The sequence below is a fragment of the Artemia franciscana genome, chromosome 4 (genome assembly GCF_032884065.1).
Source record: "Artemia franciscana chromosome 4, ASM3288406v1, whole genome shotgun sequence".
Classification (NCBI taxonomy): domain Eukaryota; kingdom Metazoa; phylum Arthropoda; class Branchiopoda; order Anostraca; family Artemiidae; genus Artemia; species Artemia franciscana.
This window is the reverse complement of record NC_088866.1, coordinates 33,169,149-33,185,561: the sequence shown is the minus strand read 5'-3', so window position 1 is coordinate 33,185,561 and position 16,413 is coordinate 33,169,149. Positions and strand designations below refer to the sequence as shown.

The following is a 16,413-nucleotide window of genomic DNA, read 5'->3' as shown; positions in this document are numbered from 1 at the left end:
GGTTTAGTTGTCGCGGCATTTTTAAAATGTCTTAAAAATAGTCTTAAATTGTTGTAATTTTCTCCCTTTTTGTTTTTTTTTTCCGTTGAGAAAGGCTCCCGGAGGTGGGGCCGAAATATTCGGAGTATTTTTATTTTTTGTTAGTTAAAGTGTAGTTTTTATTTTATTTAGTTGTCACTGCTTTATTTAAAAAAATTAAACCCGTTTTTTCTTCAATTATTTGTTTCGTAAATGGAAAAGCAGTGTGGTCTAAGAAATTATTTACGTCAAACCAAAAAAGGTCATTAACAAAAAAAAATTAAACAAAAAAGGTCATTCGAATACATTTTTTTGCATTGGGGTTTTCTTGACACAAGGTTCAGTAACAATGAATAAACATTTCCAGCCGATTTGAGACCCAAAGACTTGATACTTTTTGGCCTCAGTGGCAAAAATATACCGTATGTAGGCTCTTTTCAAGCGAAATACAATACTAAATTTTGGCCCAAAATTTTGTTCCGTTTAGCAAAGGAATGAATTGTTATAAGTTTTAAGCGTCTCTGATTTTTTTATTATTTTTAAACCGAAAATTAAGTCAAATCATTTAAAAAAATTAAGGTTAAATCAGACATTTTAGGATAATTTTTGTTTTTATTTGGGCGGGGGGGCAAGACTTATTCCCTCACTACTTTTTTTGTGCATGACATGAAATTTTGTGTGCATGACAGTCCTGCATCACGTCAAACTTGTCAGTGAAAGTCCAGACCGTATTTTAAAAGACTGTTGCAGTTGGAGTTCCAAAGCTAATGGAAGACTTCTTTTCTTACTTTAAATCCCGATTCAAGGCTGCAAGGGCAATTATTTCAGACCCAAAGAACAAGTATTTCCATCTTTTTTTTTGGAAAAAACTAAATTTAGGTAGCCCAGTTTCAGGCCCCATTTAACCCTCAATTAGTCCACCAGGCTAGTAAACAAACCAAATGTCTAAAAAATTAAGAAAATTCAGAAAAACAAGTATTTTAGCCCAAGTTGAAACAGAAATGGGTTGAAAATCTGCATCATAGCTAATTGTTATTTTGTTTCAAGTAGGAAAAAGAAAACTTTTTCCGAGATTTGACAAATGCAATTTCCCAAAATAAATAAGGATTTTGTGTCTTTTGGAAAATAGCTTACGGACAATCCATGGCGTTTTCAGTTCTTTTTCGCGAGTTCGGTTTTTCTTGGGCCAAGGACACAAAGTGGTTGAATAACACCGTTGCCAAAGTGGAACTCCTGAGTCCCAATAAGACTAAGTTTATCCTAAGTACTCTTTTTTACTGCAATCTTATTACTACATTCTTGCGAAAAACGCATACCCCTCCCCCAAAAAAAAAACATTTTGAGTGAAAATTTATGAGAAATATTTGAACTGATGATAGTTAGTTTACTTGGGACAATTTTTGGATGCTTCAAAATCCTACTTATAAAACGCTTAAGTTTCAACTAAAACGCTTCAACTCCTATACGCTTCAATACGCTAATACGCATAATACGCTTCAATTCTGTTTTTTACGACCCGATCCCACGCGAAATGCTAGTGAAACATGTTAAACTCCTTGGTGTCACAATTTCAAATGATCTTAAGTGGGACACACATGTTTCCAACATTGTTAAACAAGCAAATGTTTCACTATCCATGTTTTAGCTGCTAAACGAATTTAATTGTCCTAGGAAACATTCCCTCCGTGTTTACTTATCCTTTATTAGGCCGTTATTGGAATATGCATGTCCGGTGTGGCATTCGCAACTTTCAAATGAACTTAGTGACAAAATCGAGTCGGTCCAAAAGCGTTCGCTCGGGATCATTTACAAGAAGGCAAAATTCCATACTCCTTCCTCCTTAATGCTGCACGCATTACCACCTTAAAAGAAAGGAGGGAAAAAATTTGCCCACTTTTCGCTAAATCAGTCATTTCCAATCCCCGGACTGAGGACTTACACCCTGATTTTCACAACCCCATTAGACTCTGACTCCCACGGTCAGCCTCCTTAGCAATCCCAACTTACTCTCCGATCGATGCTGTTACAGAGAGGTTTCGTAACCTCCTATACGCTTCATCTTCTTTATTCCGTCACCCTTTTTAAGGGTTCTTCTCTCGATGTATTGTTTGACCAGAAATGTGGTAAAGATAGCAGGAAGCGGTATATCTAGAGTTTTTTTTTAATGTAAAAGGTGTAAAACAGGGTAGTACCCTATCACCGAAACTTTTTGCTATTTTTATAAATGATCTTGCCGAATACCTTGAAAAAAGGTGGGCGCCAGTTGTACACCTTGGAAATAAAGTATTATCATTACTATTATTTGCCGATGATATTGCCTTGTTCGCCAGATCCAATTCAGAACTACAAACTCTGTTAGATTTAACAGCTGAATATTTAGAGGAAAAGAAACTGGAAATTAACACAAAAAAGACAGAGGTGATGATTTTTTGCCGTAGACAATCAACAGGAAATAAAGATGAGGAAAGTTTTAATTTGAATGGTGAAGCTGTGAAGGTTGTGTCTCAGGCAATATATTTAGGATTCCATCTAACATAGAACGGAAGATGGAGCAATCATATTTCGAAGATGGCAAATCGAGGAAAAGCAGCAATGGCAACGCTGTTAAGGAACAGTAATCTGACGGGAATAGGTGACTTAAAGATGCACAAAAACGTGTTCAACTCAAAAACAAGGCCAATCCTCCACTATGGAGGGGAAGTATGGGGCCTAGAAGGGGCAAACTCATTAGAAACTCTACAGCTACAATATTATAAACGAATGCTAGGTCTGCACGCCACAACTCACAGACTTTTCATCAAGGGAGATTTGGGACTTTTCTCCATGAGAAAACATAGACAGATCCAATTAATTAAGTTTTGGCTGAAAATACTGCAATGTCCCTCCTCAAGACTCATCAGAGCAGCATATGATGAATTACTTACCCTGGGACAAAAATCGTCATGGCCCTTCCATGTCAAAAAACTACTGGACAGCACAGGTCTATCGTATGCATGGAATGAAGGAGAGGGTCCAATCTCAGATCAAAAAGCCTTTCTGTCAGAGATCCAAACAAGGCTGGAAGACCAAGAAATTCAGAAATGGTGGAGTGACCTTCGCCAGTCGGAAAGCTTAAGTTCTTACTATAAGGTGAAAGAAAATTATGGTGAAGAGCTATATTTTAAATTAGGGATTCCAAAAGAATCTCTGAGGTCTTGGATGCAGGTGCGAGCAAACTGTCTCCCTCTTCACAGTATTTGGAAAAATAGGTGTCACCCGGAAATGCGGTATGCTTGCCCAATTTGCAGAAATCTTGATGGGCTAGACCATTTTCTTTTCAGGTGTCAGGGGCTAAAAGAGCTAAGAGGGAGCTTTCTTGGGGTGGGTGGGCGTGAGCCCCTTCTTGGAACTTTGAAGTCGACTTCAAAAATCAATATAGTAGCAGTGGCGAATTTTGTCCGGAAGGGTCTTGTTATTCGAAAGTCGATTGTTACATAATTTTGTTTGTTTGTTGTTATATATGTATGTATACGGCCTGAAAAATGGCTTTAAATACAGTCATTCATTCATTCATTCATTCTTCTTTATTCTGGAACACCTTAATAATAATAATTCGTGATTTTGTACTTGCCAAATTCCCCTTTTTCCTCTATTGCCGTTTTTATTTTTGATTTACTGTAATGTTTTTGTAATTTAATTATCAAGTTTACTGATTTGCCCTTTATCTTTGATGATTTTGCCTTTTTAATTTCTTTTTATTTTCAAGTGTTTGACTTAATATACTGATTTGAAATTTTTTTTCCGTAACTTTTACTGACATATAAAGTGAATTCGGCTCTATAGAGCTTGTGATAGTCTTTTGAAAATAAATATTATCTTATCTTATCTCTTATCTTACGCTTAAGTTTTAGATACTGTAGACTTCTATTAGACTTTCAATGTAGGAAACACTTTTCTTATAAACATCACATTTAAAAGTTTTCTCATTTGTATGCATTAATTTATGCACGTTCAAATAGTCCAGTAAAGAAAAGCATTTCTTACATACATAACATCTAAAAGGATTTGCCACATGCAAAAAGGTTACTTACATCTAAAAGGCTACTCATCATTGTGCAGTCTTGTCACAGAGGTTTTATCACATGCAACGACGGTTTCTCATGTATTCTTGGTTGTGTGTTTAAATTATGCTGTAGAGAAAAAGTTTTGTCACAAGTAACACATTTCGACAATTTCTCACATGTATGTACTCTTTGGCTCATTTCCAAAATATTCGCTATAGAAAAAGCTTTGTCACATACATCTCATTTAAAAGGTTTATCATCTGTATGATGTGTTTTATTCCTGTTCAAAGACTCCCGATGAGAAAAGGATTTCTCAAATACATCGCATTTGAATGATTTCTCTTTCATATGCACTCTGTGGTGCTTCTTCAAATGTGCCGCTTGAGAAAAGGTCTTGTCACATTCATCACATCTAAACGGTTTCTCACCCGAATGCACTCTTTGATGCGTGTTTAAATTACACTTTAGAGAAAATTTCTTGTCACATTCATCACATTTAAACGGTTTCTCACCCGAACGTACTCGTTTGTGTGTGTTTAAATTATCTACCCGCGAAAAGCTTTTGTGACATACATCACATCTAAACGGTTTCTCACCAGTATGCACTCTTTGATGCGTCTTTAAAGTTGCTGCTAGAGAAAAGGTCTTGTCACACTCATCACAATTAAACTGTTTCTCACCCGAATGCACTCTTTGATGCGTGTTTAAATTACACTTTAGAGAAAATTTCTTGTCACATTCATCACATCTAAACGGTTTCTCACCCGTATGCACTCTTTGATGCGTGTTCAAAGATGCTGCTTGAGAAAAGGTCTTGTCGCATACATCACATCTAAACGGTTTCTCACCCTTATGCACTCTTTGATGCGTGTTCAAATGTGTTGCTTGAGAAAAGGTCTTGTCGCATACATCACATTTAAACGGTCTCTCACCCGTGTGCACTCTTCGGTGTAGTTTCAGATTGTGTGCTGTAGAAAAGGTCTTGTCACATACATCACACTTAAAAGGTTTCTCACCCGTGTGCACTGTTTGATGCGTGTTTAAATTACGCTTTAGAGAAAATTTCTTGTCACATTCATCACATTTAAACGGTTTCTCACCCGTATGCACTCTTTGATGCGTGTTCAAAGATGCCGCTTGAGAAAATTTCTTGTCACATACATCACACTTAAAAGGTTTCTCACCCGTATGCACTCTTAGGTGCCGTTTCAGTTTTTGCACTGTAGAAACACATAAACCACAATTATACATCTTTTCACCTTTACGTGTTCTTTGATGTCTTTCCGATTTTCTATGCTTTTTACTTTGAAGGCGACTTTTCAAACATGTTTTCTGAATTTTTAAGTTTTTTTCTTCAGATTCCAAAGCAAATGAATTTGAGAAACAATTGGCAGATAAATTCTTTGAAGCAACTAGTGACGTGTTTCCCTGTAAGTGTAGTCCAGACACGCTTGATGACAAGTGACCTGAAAATAAAAAGAAGTCTACCGAGTTTAAAAACAAGTTATGAAGGAACAAGTTTTGAAGAAAAGAATGCACATCATTTGTTGAAGTCAAACATATTTGGGGGTAACTGCAAAGTTGAATACTACGTCAGCCTAGTGTTGTAAATGGTAAAAGTAAAATTCTGTATTTTACAGATTTTACCGTAGCCTTAGGGGTCCCGTAACATTGATATTATCCCTATTTTATTGTTTTATATATTTTGCGGTATTTTACGTATTTTATGTATTATACTGATATTTATATATTTTACGGGATTGTTACTCTCTGCATACAAGAGAAATGCACCAAAGAGGGGTATGAAAAAATTAAAAGAAAAACAAAAAGGGCACAGAAAAAAAAAGAACACGCACAATTCTTGACAACTTCAGACACTTTCAGATACTTTTTTTTATTAAAAATGAAAATATCCTCCGGTCAGCAATCAAAGGGTTCTCCTTATGCAATTACGTAGTGGGAAGTGCGGGTACTTGAGGTGTCTGTCCCCAGCAGTTTAAGGCCTATAGGCCGGTTGGTACCGGGTCTTCAAACTCACTCCCACTGCCTTCTATGTATTACATAAATATAACTGAATCAACCCTTCATCTATTGTCTTCTTCATGCTTTAGTGTAGTATATGGATTAAACGTCATTAGTTTTCACAGCTAGCGAGGCTAAAAAGAAACAAAAACACGTGCGTTTAAATTTACATTTTTATGATGTAACATCCACGTGTGCGCAATACGTCATCCTCATTTACATCCGGGGGTATCCCGCTTGACTGGCGGCCCTGAGGGGAAAACATCTTGAAAAAAAGAGGAATCAGAAATAACGCTATAGTGTTGCCTAGGTCAGACGGCTCCAATGTTTATCACTGAATGTTTTAAAAACTCATTTTATGTTGTTTAGTCGGACAGGAAGTGCAGTTGATTTAAGTGGAAAAATATTTCTTAGTAATAGGCCATTGAAACAAGTAGCTGTGGTGAGATACCTTGGTTTCCACCTTGATCAAACTCTGAGTTGGAAAGCACATAGTGATTAGGTGACAGCTAAGGTATCTAAAGGGCTTGGTCTGATTCGGCGTCTGAGAAAAATCAGTTACCCCTTTCTGCCGTTTTAACTCTTTATCATTCTATCATTCTAATTTTAAACAAGTTCAGGTTTTACAAAATAAAGTTCTTGTTGTTTGTTGTTGTTTAGTTGACCTTTGAGCGAATCAACCGCTCGTACCCGTGCGATCCTCTTTTGAAATTTGGGCTTATGAAGCCACGTCACTTTTAAAAACACACAAATAAAATTTTGGCACAGGCCACGTCAACACTTAAGATGTCTTGGGAGAGGACGTTGTACAGAGTGTTCTTGCTTAAATCACTGGCACTAGTATGTATATAACACCTCTATTCTGCTAATATTGCTTAAAATATCTGTGAAAAGAAACATACACAGATTTAAATAAAGCTAAAATACAGGATTAAACAAGTAGATGAAAAAGTCAGTACAATAAAAATAGAAGTTAATGCAGTTACTACAATTAAAACATCTATAAATGGAAACAAAATACGAAATAGAAAGGTCAATACAATGAATATAAAAGTCAATAAATTATAACTTAAAAAAAAAGAAAGAAAAATCAGAGAATGTTATGCAGATTACAACCCTTTATATACTTAGTCAACAACAGCATAGTCTTTCTATGGACCCACTTAGGGGATTTAGCCTTACCTAGGATTGCTCTCATTGTAAAAGCACCAAAATACTTCATAATTTGGTTTCTGAACAAATTTCTTTGTGCTTCATATTTTGTGCACTTCATGAGAATATGCCTAACATCATCATACTCATTACAAATATCACAGAAGGGCGAGCTAACTCTCCCTCAATTATGTAAAACTAAACGGGTTTTGGCATGACTTGTCCTCAATCTAAAAACATTAACAGCAACAGATCTAACATCATGCACAAGTTCATCAGGTGGTGCCTTATAATCATAAAGTTCTGAAATTGAATTTTTGCAGCTTCTAATAAAACTATTGGTCTCTCTATCACATAACACCTTATAAATACGTGCAAAATATTCATTTTGAGCGGGTTTTACACTTATAATCTGACCATTTAAAATACCCCACTTTGCCATTTTATCAGCAGATTCATTTCCTGCAATTCCCACATGTGCTGGGACCCAGACTAGAAATATATTATTTCCCACAAGCTCTAACGACCTAACTATTTGGTGGATAATACAAACTAATTCAAGAATTGGTTCATGCTCATTCATCAGGTACTTAAGGGCTGATGCTGAGTCAGAGCATATCATCCAACTCTGGGCATACCCATATGATTTAATAAATTCCAATGCCTTATATATATAGCAATCATCTCAATTGAAAAAATAGACAAGCTGTTTGCTTAAATGTTTTAAAAACTCATTTTATGTTGTTTAGTTGGACAGAAAGTGCAGTTGATTTAAGTGGGAAAATGTTTCTTAGTAATAGGCCATTGAAAAAAGTAGCTGTGGTGAGATACCTTGGTTTCCGCCTTGATCAAACTCTGAGTTGGAAATCAGATAGTGATCAGGTGGCAGCTAAGGTATCTAGAGGGCTTGGTCTGATTCGGCGTCTGAGAAAAATCAGTTACCCCGTTCTGCCTTTTTAACTCTTTATCATTCCATTGTGATGCCTTATATTTCTTATGGATGTGTGATATGGACTAGTGGGTTTTATACACATTTTAAACGTGTTCAGGTTTTACAAAATAAAGTTATTAGACTATTAGGAAATTATGTCCACAGTGAAAATGATACAGGTAATTGTTATAAGAAACTCATGATTCTTAAATGTTAGCCAACTTCATGATTATCAACTTGCTATTTTTGTATTTCATAGTATTTACGATTTGTCCCCTGAAATTTTTGTCAAATGTTTACAAGGAATTCTTCATACCACAGTTATGAGACTAAAAATATGGATGATTAGGTAGATGAGTGTCGCAGCTCTCAGAGGTCAAGTTTTAATTCCAGGTTTGCTGGACCAGTAGTATGGAATTCGTTACCAACGAGTATAAGGTTATCAGTAAAAGTTTGCCAGTTTAAGAGTAGACTGAAGAACCACCTTCTGGGAAGAGATTAAGTAAATAATTTAAATGGTATGGCTTATTGTCTTGTTTTTTTAAGTAAATAATATAAATAGTATGGCTTATTGTCTTGTTTTTCAAGTAGGATTTTTTCTTCTCTCTATCTTTTTCTCTATTTTCCTTTTGTTTTCTTTTTCCACTTTTTTGTCTCATTTCATTTCCTTTTTTTGTTAATGTTGCTCATTGAATGTTTATCAGCCACTACTAACAAGTCTTTGACTTTCTAAAGACGCTGATGTGGTTTTTTGTATATTGACAAAATGTATAATAAAAGTGTCTCATTGCATGTCTGTCTAATGCCCTTTTTAAGAGTCAACAAAAGCTAAGAGCTCATACGGCACTTGTGACAAGGTCGGAAGAGCCAAGAGCTTATATGGTATGAGCCCTAGCAAAATTCTAAGAGTCAATAGATTGCTTTAAAAAGAAAATCAGAGGCTTAATGCCTCTCAGGATTTAAAATAAGAGCTCTGAGTCATGAGGTCCTTCTAAATATCAAAATTCATTAAGATCCGATCACCCACTCGCAAGTTAAAAATACCTAAATTTTTCTAATTTTTCCTCTCCCTTCAGCCCCCCAGATGTTCGAATCGGGGAAAACGACTTTATCAAGTCAATTTGTACAGCTCCCTGACACGCCTACCAATTTTCATCGTCCTAGCACGTCCAGAAGCACCAAACTCGCCAAAGCACTGAGCCCCACCATCTAACTCCCCCAAAGACAGCGGATCCAGTCCAGTCACGTATCTACGACATTTATAAGCATTTTCCAAAATCTCTGGTTTCCCCCTCCAGCTCTCGGGGCAGGTGTTATAAGTTATATCCTGGGGGCGTCTATGGTTCTTATGAAAGGGATGCTCGTCTAGTCTTCAGAGAGGCCTCAGTCCCCCCCCCCCAAACCCATCCGATACAAATTTTGAGATAGCCATTTTTTGTTAAACAGTTCAAAGGTCAGATAACAAAACTCCGGTGTTACACAACCCCCAGGGCCCCAAACAGGCGTTGTAAGTTATATCCATGGGGCATATATGGTTCTTATGAAAGGGATGCTCGTATAAACTTCAAAGAGGGCTCATTTGATTGGAAACTAAAAGTTCTAGTGGACTTCTTAAGAGTCTAAAGAAAACGGAAGGCAACTTGTCCCCCCATGCCCTTTTTTTCCAAATCGAATGATTTCCACGGGACTCATTCGATTGGATATCGAAACTAGATGGGAAATCGATTGGAAATCGAAAATCGATACTAAGGTGGAGGAAGAATGTTTATCCCAGTGTTGGCCTCAGATAGATGGATGCTGCAATGAGTAGTTAATATTAATACTCATCAGTATTAATACATGAACCTGAATAAAGAAAGTATACACAAAGTCTTAGTTTCTAATAGTTCTAATAATTCCTTTGATACTACTTTAGCTTGTCATATATTTAATAACACCAGTCATACAATACTTTTTGAAAAATCTGGTGTTATTAGTAGTGCAGCTACCCCCCCCCCCCCCCGAGGCACTTTTTTCTCCAAACAAGTTTCATTGAAATTTGGAAACAAACATTCTGTTCAAAATAGTTCAAAGAACAATTAACAATGCCTTCAGGCTTGACAAAAAAAAAAACCAGAGCCAAGGGGCAATGGTTGTAAGTTATCCTTTAGGGGTATATAGGTTTTATGGAATGACCAGTCGTATGAACTTTGGATGGGGCTCATTTAATGAGAATTTTTATTGTCAAAACTTATTGAGAGGCAACCAGCCCTTCATCCCACACTCATCATTTCCCAAAACGCATCCAAAATTTTGAGACAGCTATGTTGTTCAAACTTGTTGAAAAGTCCAGTAATTATACCTTTGAGGATGCCAAAACCCCTACAGCCATCAGGGCAAAGGCTTAAAGCTAGGTAATTCGTTCATCGTTTACATATGGTATATATTATTGCGCAAGATTGGTATCTTTCTTTCCAAAAGATGAAAAGCATTCAGGTGAGCCTTTCCCAGAATGTTGAGGGGAGTGTCCAAATAAATCAATGCACTTTATGTGCATGCGGGTTGTCAAATAGGTGTAAGTAGAAAATGACTAAGTATACTTATTTGGTATTTTCAGGAAATGATAAATGTCATGATCAATTAACAAAACAGGCAATATTTCTGCTACCACAACTATTATTAATCCCACTGAAACAGTCAAAATACCCCGTGTGTATGCAGGTTGTAATAAGGGCATGTCGGCAACATCTTAAAAATAATTTTGTGTGTTTAGTTGAAAGTTAAAAGGCTTGTTGTGGGTGATTTTGAACTAACGAAAACACAATATTTGCATCCTAATGCTATTGCTTCTACTCATACTACTACTAAAGCTAGGGCTACTACTATTAATTTTACTGCTACTACAACTTTTGCTACTACACAAGCTAAGGGTATTGAGGATAAGCTCTAAAGAATTAATTAGGCAGATATGGAGATAAATCATAACAAACTATGAGAATGTAGATTGTCAAGGAGATAACAAAGTAATATCTGAAGAACGGCTTACATTCTTTATTTTTACCTTTCCAGTCAAGTTTTGGCAGATTTTGAATTAATTAGAAGCCACTACGTATAAATTTAACACTACTTTTACGCCAACTGTAACTAATCACATTAAAGTTTTTAATATGAAACTTTCAGGAAACGTCAAGGAGGATTTTCAATAAAAAAATGAAAAAAGACTATATAAAGGCAGGTGTATATAAGGGAGTATAATCGATATCACAGGCAGTGCTGCTATATCATAGCTATTAATATCAATAAAACTTTTAAAGGAGCTATTTTGATTGAAAATTAAACGTTCTAGTGCCCTTTCTAAGAGAAAGGGCACTTTTTCTTATTTTCAATAAAGAAAAAAAAGACTACATGCAGGCAGGTGTCCAAAAGGGAATATAATCAATATCACAGGCAGTGCTGCTCTATCATAGCTATCAATATCAATAAAACTTTTAAAGGAGCTATTTTGATTGAAAATTAAACGTTCTAGTGCCATTTTTAAGAGAAACAAAATTTACAATAAACAACCGAGTCAAACTCAAAACAAGCAGAAATTAACATGAATAGAGCTGACAAAGTCCATACCTTCTCAAGACCAGAACATAATTTATGCTTCACTGAAAAAACACATTTCAAATATTTTCACTTTTTTAACTTTAAAAATTATTAAGACTTTAAGGAATAAGCACCGGCGAAATTATGAGCATTAAACTGACGAAACATATTTATTTGTATTTTTAAATAGTAAAGTACAAATAATGTTGTGATTTGAGAAGGCATAAGGGTTGTCAGCCCTACTCATGTTAATTTCTGATTATTTTTAGTTTGAATCAGTTATTCATTGTAATTTCTGTTTGGTTAGGGTTTTGAAAAGAGAATGTTTCAGCAAACTGCATTAAAGAAAGTCGCCATCTCTATCAAGAAGGATGGGATAATATTATTATGCTGGATTACTGTGTCAGTTTGAAAAATGTTCCAACAAAATAAATTTAAGAAAATAACACAAAACAGCTTCTAAAGTTTCAAATAGTTATTTAGCATGACGTTTCAAGGTTTAAACATGACAGTATATTTAATTTAGTTTCTACAAGGATATCTAAGGTTTCTTTGTTTTCTTTATTGTCTTAAAAATAAAAACCAAGATTTGAATTTAACTGTTTGATTAATTATATCTTCAAAATTTAAGATCCCAGCCAATATTATTTTGATATTTGGATTCAGCTTGTTAATTATACCTGTATATGAAATCAGTACCAAAAGCCACATTAACTACAACCACTGTTGCCAAGTGATCTTCATTTTTCGCAAACACATTAGTAAAAAGATTAGCCAGTTTTATCTAGTCCAATTAGCCAGTTTTAGCTCTATCCAATTAGCCAGTTTTATCTAGTTCTTATTCCTATTACTTGCATGTAATAAAAGATTGCGAGAGTACAATCATCTTTTTAGTTCTTTTGTCACATCTGTAAATTAGTCCACCTTTTATTTGAAGAAAAGAACTAGGAAAACAGTTTTCTAAGACAAAAAAGGAAGTTCTACATAAGAATTGTTTCTTAGACCATGGTTATCTTCAGGGATGTGGAGCATATTATTACATATATTTAAATACTAGTTACATCTATTACATACACCTGGTATATATATTAATTTACATAGAGAGGTAAACACTATAAAAGTGAATTGTGAAAACTATACAGAAATCTATCGATTTATGGCTTATTATCAGGTTTTCTCAACATTTGCCCAACTACTTTCAAGACAATATTTGGAAACGTTCATGTAAGACCACAAAAACAGTTCGGTAAACACCTGCACAAACAAGTTGTATCTTAAGATTAAGTCCCTTTGTCTAATTTTTGTTGCATAAAATATTAACTGATAACTTGGAATCTAAAATGACAAAAAATATGAGATGTACCTTTATTGTCAGGACATGTGGCTTCCAATCCCTGGGTGTCATATTCAAACTTATGTAGTCCTGAATCGCTGGGTAAGGAAAGGAAAGGAACATCTTCATGTTTCAGAGACAAGAGGTTTGGAATGCAAGAGGTCTTCACACTGTCATCTGGTATAGCATCATCAACTTCTAAAACAAAATTTAAATCAAACAGGACATAGAAAATATTCAGAATTAAAGCTTACCAAACAAATCCAACTACTTTTTCTTTTAGTTATGTTAAAAAATAAAAAAATATACAGACGTTACATGTATATTCAACATACATATATACATTAAACATGTATAACAAATACATATAACATGTATACATTAAATCAGATGTATATGCAGGTTTTTTTTTCAAAAACGTTTTTAAAATCTGCATCTTACAAAGCATAAGAAAATCTGAAACATTCAACAAAATTCAGAATTATTCAGAATTAAATCTTACTAAACAAATCCAAATGCTTTTTCTTTTAGTTATGTTAAAATAAAATATACAGATGTTACATGTATATTCAATATATGTATATACATTTAATCAGATGTATTTGCAGGTTTTTTCTCAAATCGTTTTGACAATATGCTTTTATAAAGCAAAAGACTGAAACGTTCAACGAAATTCATGGAAATCCATTAAAATAGCAGGTTTTGGATTGGCATAAATCAACAGTAACAAGAGCTAACAGCTCATATCGCACTTGTAACGAGGTCGGAAGAGCCAAGAGCTCATATGGCTTGAGCTCAAGCAAAATTCTAAGAATCAATAGACTCCACTTAAAGGAAAATCAGAGGCTTAATGTCAGTTGGGATTTAAAATAAGAGCTCTGAGACACAAGTTTGTCCTAAATATCAAAATTCATTAAGATCCAATTACCCACTCGTGAGTTAAAAATACCTGATTTTGTCTAATGATTCCTCTCCTTTCAACCCCCCCCCCCCCAGATGGTTTAATCGGAGAAAACACTTTCTCAAGTCTATTTGTTTAGGTCCCTGACATCCCTACCAATTTTCATCATCCTAGCACATCCACAAGCACCAAACTCACCAAAGCACTAGACCCCTCCCCCAAAAAAAACTCTCTCAAAGATAGCGGATCCAGTCCGGTTACGTAAATCACGTATCTACGTTATTTGCTTATTCTACCCACCAAGTTTCGTCCTGATCTCTCCACTCTAAGCGTTTTCCAAGATTTCTTGGTTCCCCACCCAACTCCCCCCAGTGTAACCAGATCTGGTCAGGATTTACAATAAGAGCTCTGAGACATGAGTTCCTTCTAAATATCAAATTTCATTAAGATCTGGTCACACGTTCTTAAGTTAAAAATTTCAATTTTTCTGAATTAACAACCCCCCCCCCCCAACTCCCCCAAAGAGAGCGGATCCCTTCCAATTATGTCAATCATGTATCTAAAACTTTTGCTTATTCTTCCCATCAAGTTTCATCCCAATCTTTCCACTTTGTGTGTTTTCCAAGATTTCTGTTTCCCCCTCCCAGCCTCCTATGCCCCCACATCCAATTCAAAATGAAAATGGAGCATCTGAGACATAAGATCTTTCTATATATCAAGTTTCATTAAGATCTGATCTCCCATTCGTAATATATAGAAAACTCAATTTTTCATGTTTTCCAAGATTTCCAGTTTCCCCCTCCAACTCCCTCCAATGTCACCAAATCTGGACGTGATTTAAAACCAGAGCTTTGAAGCACAAGATCCTTCTAAATATCACATTTCATAAAGATCTGATCACCAATTTGTAAGTTACAAATGCCTCATATTTTCTAATTTTTCTCAATTATCCCCCCCCCCCAACTCCCCCAAATAGAGCAGATCCTTTCCGGTTATGTCAATCACGTATCTAGGACTTTTGCTTAGTTTTTCCACCAAGTTTCATCCCGATCCCCCCACTTAAAGCTATATTCAAGATTTCTGGTCCCCCCCCACTCCCCCTGATGACACTGGATCAGGATTTAGAATAATAGATCTGAGTTACGAGGTCCTTATAAATATGAAATTTCATTAAGATCCTATTACTCCTTTGTAAGTTAAAAATATCTATTTTTTTCAGAATTAACACCCCCCCCCAACTCCCCCAAAGAGAGCATATCCATTCCGGTTATATCAATCACATATCTAGGACCTGTGCTTATTTCTCCCACCAAGTTTCACCCCAATCCCTCCAACTCTAAGCGTTTTCCAAGATTTTAGGTCCCCCCCAAACTCCCCCAATGTCACCAGTTCCAGTCAGGATTTAAAATAAGAGCTCTGAGACACGATATTCTTCTAAATGTCAAATTTCATTAAGATCCAATCACCCACTTGTCAGTTGAAAATCTTCAACTTTTCAAATTTTTCCAAATTAACTGTCACCCAATCCCCCCCCCATATGGTAGAATTGGGAAGAATGACTATTTCTAATTTAATTTGGTCTGGTTCCTGATACGCCTGCCAAATTGCATTGTCCTAGCTTATCTGGAAGTGCCTAAACTCGCAAAACCAAGACAGACCGACAGACCGACCAACAGAATTTGCAATTGCTATATGTCACTTGGTTAATACCAAGTGCCATAATTAATTGAGTAAAAAAAATGACAACTCAATAATTAAACACAGATAAAGAAAATAAATATTTTTAATCAAACAAACAAAGAACTTTTTTGACAGAGTTAGACATACCCAATATACCAATCAATTGGGGTTTTCTGCATCAAGTGGAATAGTTCCCAAAATGTAAAAAACAAATGCAGCCCCTCTCTCTTACATATTTTTAGCTTAACATTCCCATCTGACTTCAATATTACCTATATTATATTTATAAAAGATCTTGTTGCCTCATTAATACCACACTTTTGTGATAACATTTTGCTCATCATACCTAAACACAAGAGAGAGTGAGAGAAAATTATTCTTGCCAGATGATTAATTGAGTTTATAAGTGGAGAAAAAACACAGTTAATGTTTCACAAAATTGCCACTGTTTGTAATGTTTCAGCTCTTAATGGTAAGATCCAAGTGCATATGCAGATACACTTTTTTATACTTAGTACCACTTAATGAGTAAGAAGGATAAAAAGTGAAAATTATTTTCTAGAGCAAAGCAGATTTCATTTTACTCTGTTACAGAGAATATAACTATATAACTTACCTTTTTTGATTAAAAAACACTCAGAAGTTGCAATGAGTTCAGCCATATTCAGAATTTGAGGCAAATCTATAAAAGATTGTGGAATCAAGTTAATGTAATTTTGAAAGGAATAATACTATGATCAACACTTGAATACAGTGATCAGAT

General features: G+C 35.3%; 1 protein-coding gene and 1 long non-coding RNA gene across 3 annotated transcripts in view; one reads left to right on the top strand and one right to left on the bottom strand.

Annotated features, from left to right (window-relative positions):
* The window catches only part of LOC136026319 (uncharacterized), a 26,861-nt gene extending 17,903 nt beyond the window's left edge, over positions 1-8,958 (top strand). The window contains exon 2 of the long non-coding RNA XR_010617263.1: positions 8,560-8,958. This is a non-coding gene — a long non-coding RNA (uncharacterized LOC136026319). The remainder of the gene's footprint in view (positions 1-8,559) is intronic.
* LOC136026318 (zinc finger protein 664-like) overlaps positions 1-16,331 on the bottom strand; it is a 27,299-nt gene extending 10,968 nt beyond the window's left edge. Inside the window, exons 1-3 of one of the 2 annotated variants that reach the window (XR_010617262.1) lie at positions 16,267-16,331; positions 13,100-13,267; positions 4,089-5,527 (exon numbers count right to left, since the gene is read on the bottom strand). Coding sequence is in view for 1 of the 2 variants with exons in the window: in XM_065702742.1 (XP_065558814.1) it covers positions 4,302-5,527; positions 13,100-13,267; positions 16,267-16,312 (1,440 nt within the window). In the remaining variant the exon portion in view is untranslated. Of the gene's footprint in view, positions 1-3,581; positions 5,528-13,099; positions 13,268-16,266 lie in introns of those variants that run through there. The other variant, XM_065702742.1, reaches the window with a different exon arrangement.
* Positions 16,332-16,413: the final 82 nt, after the last annotated feature.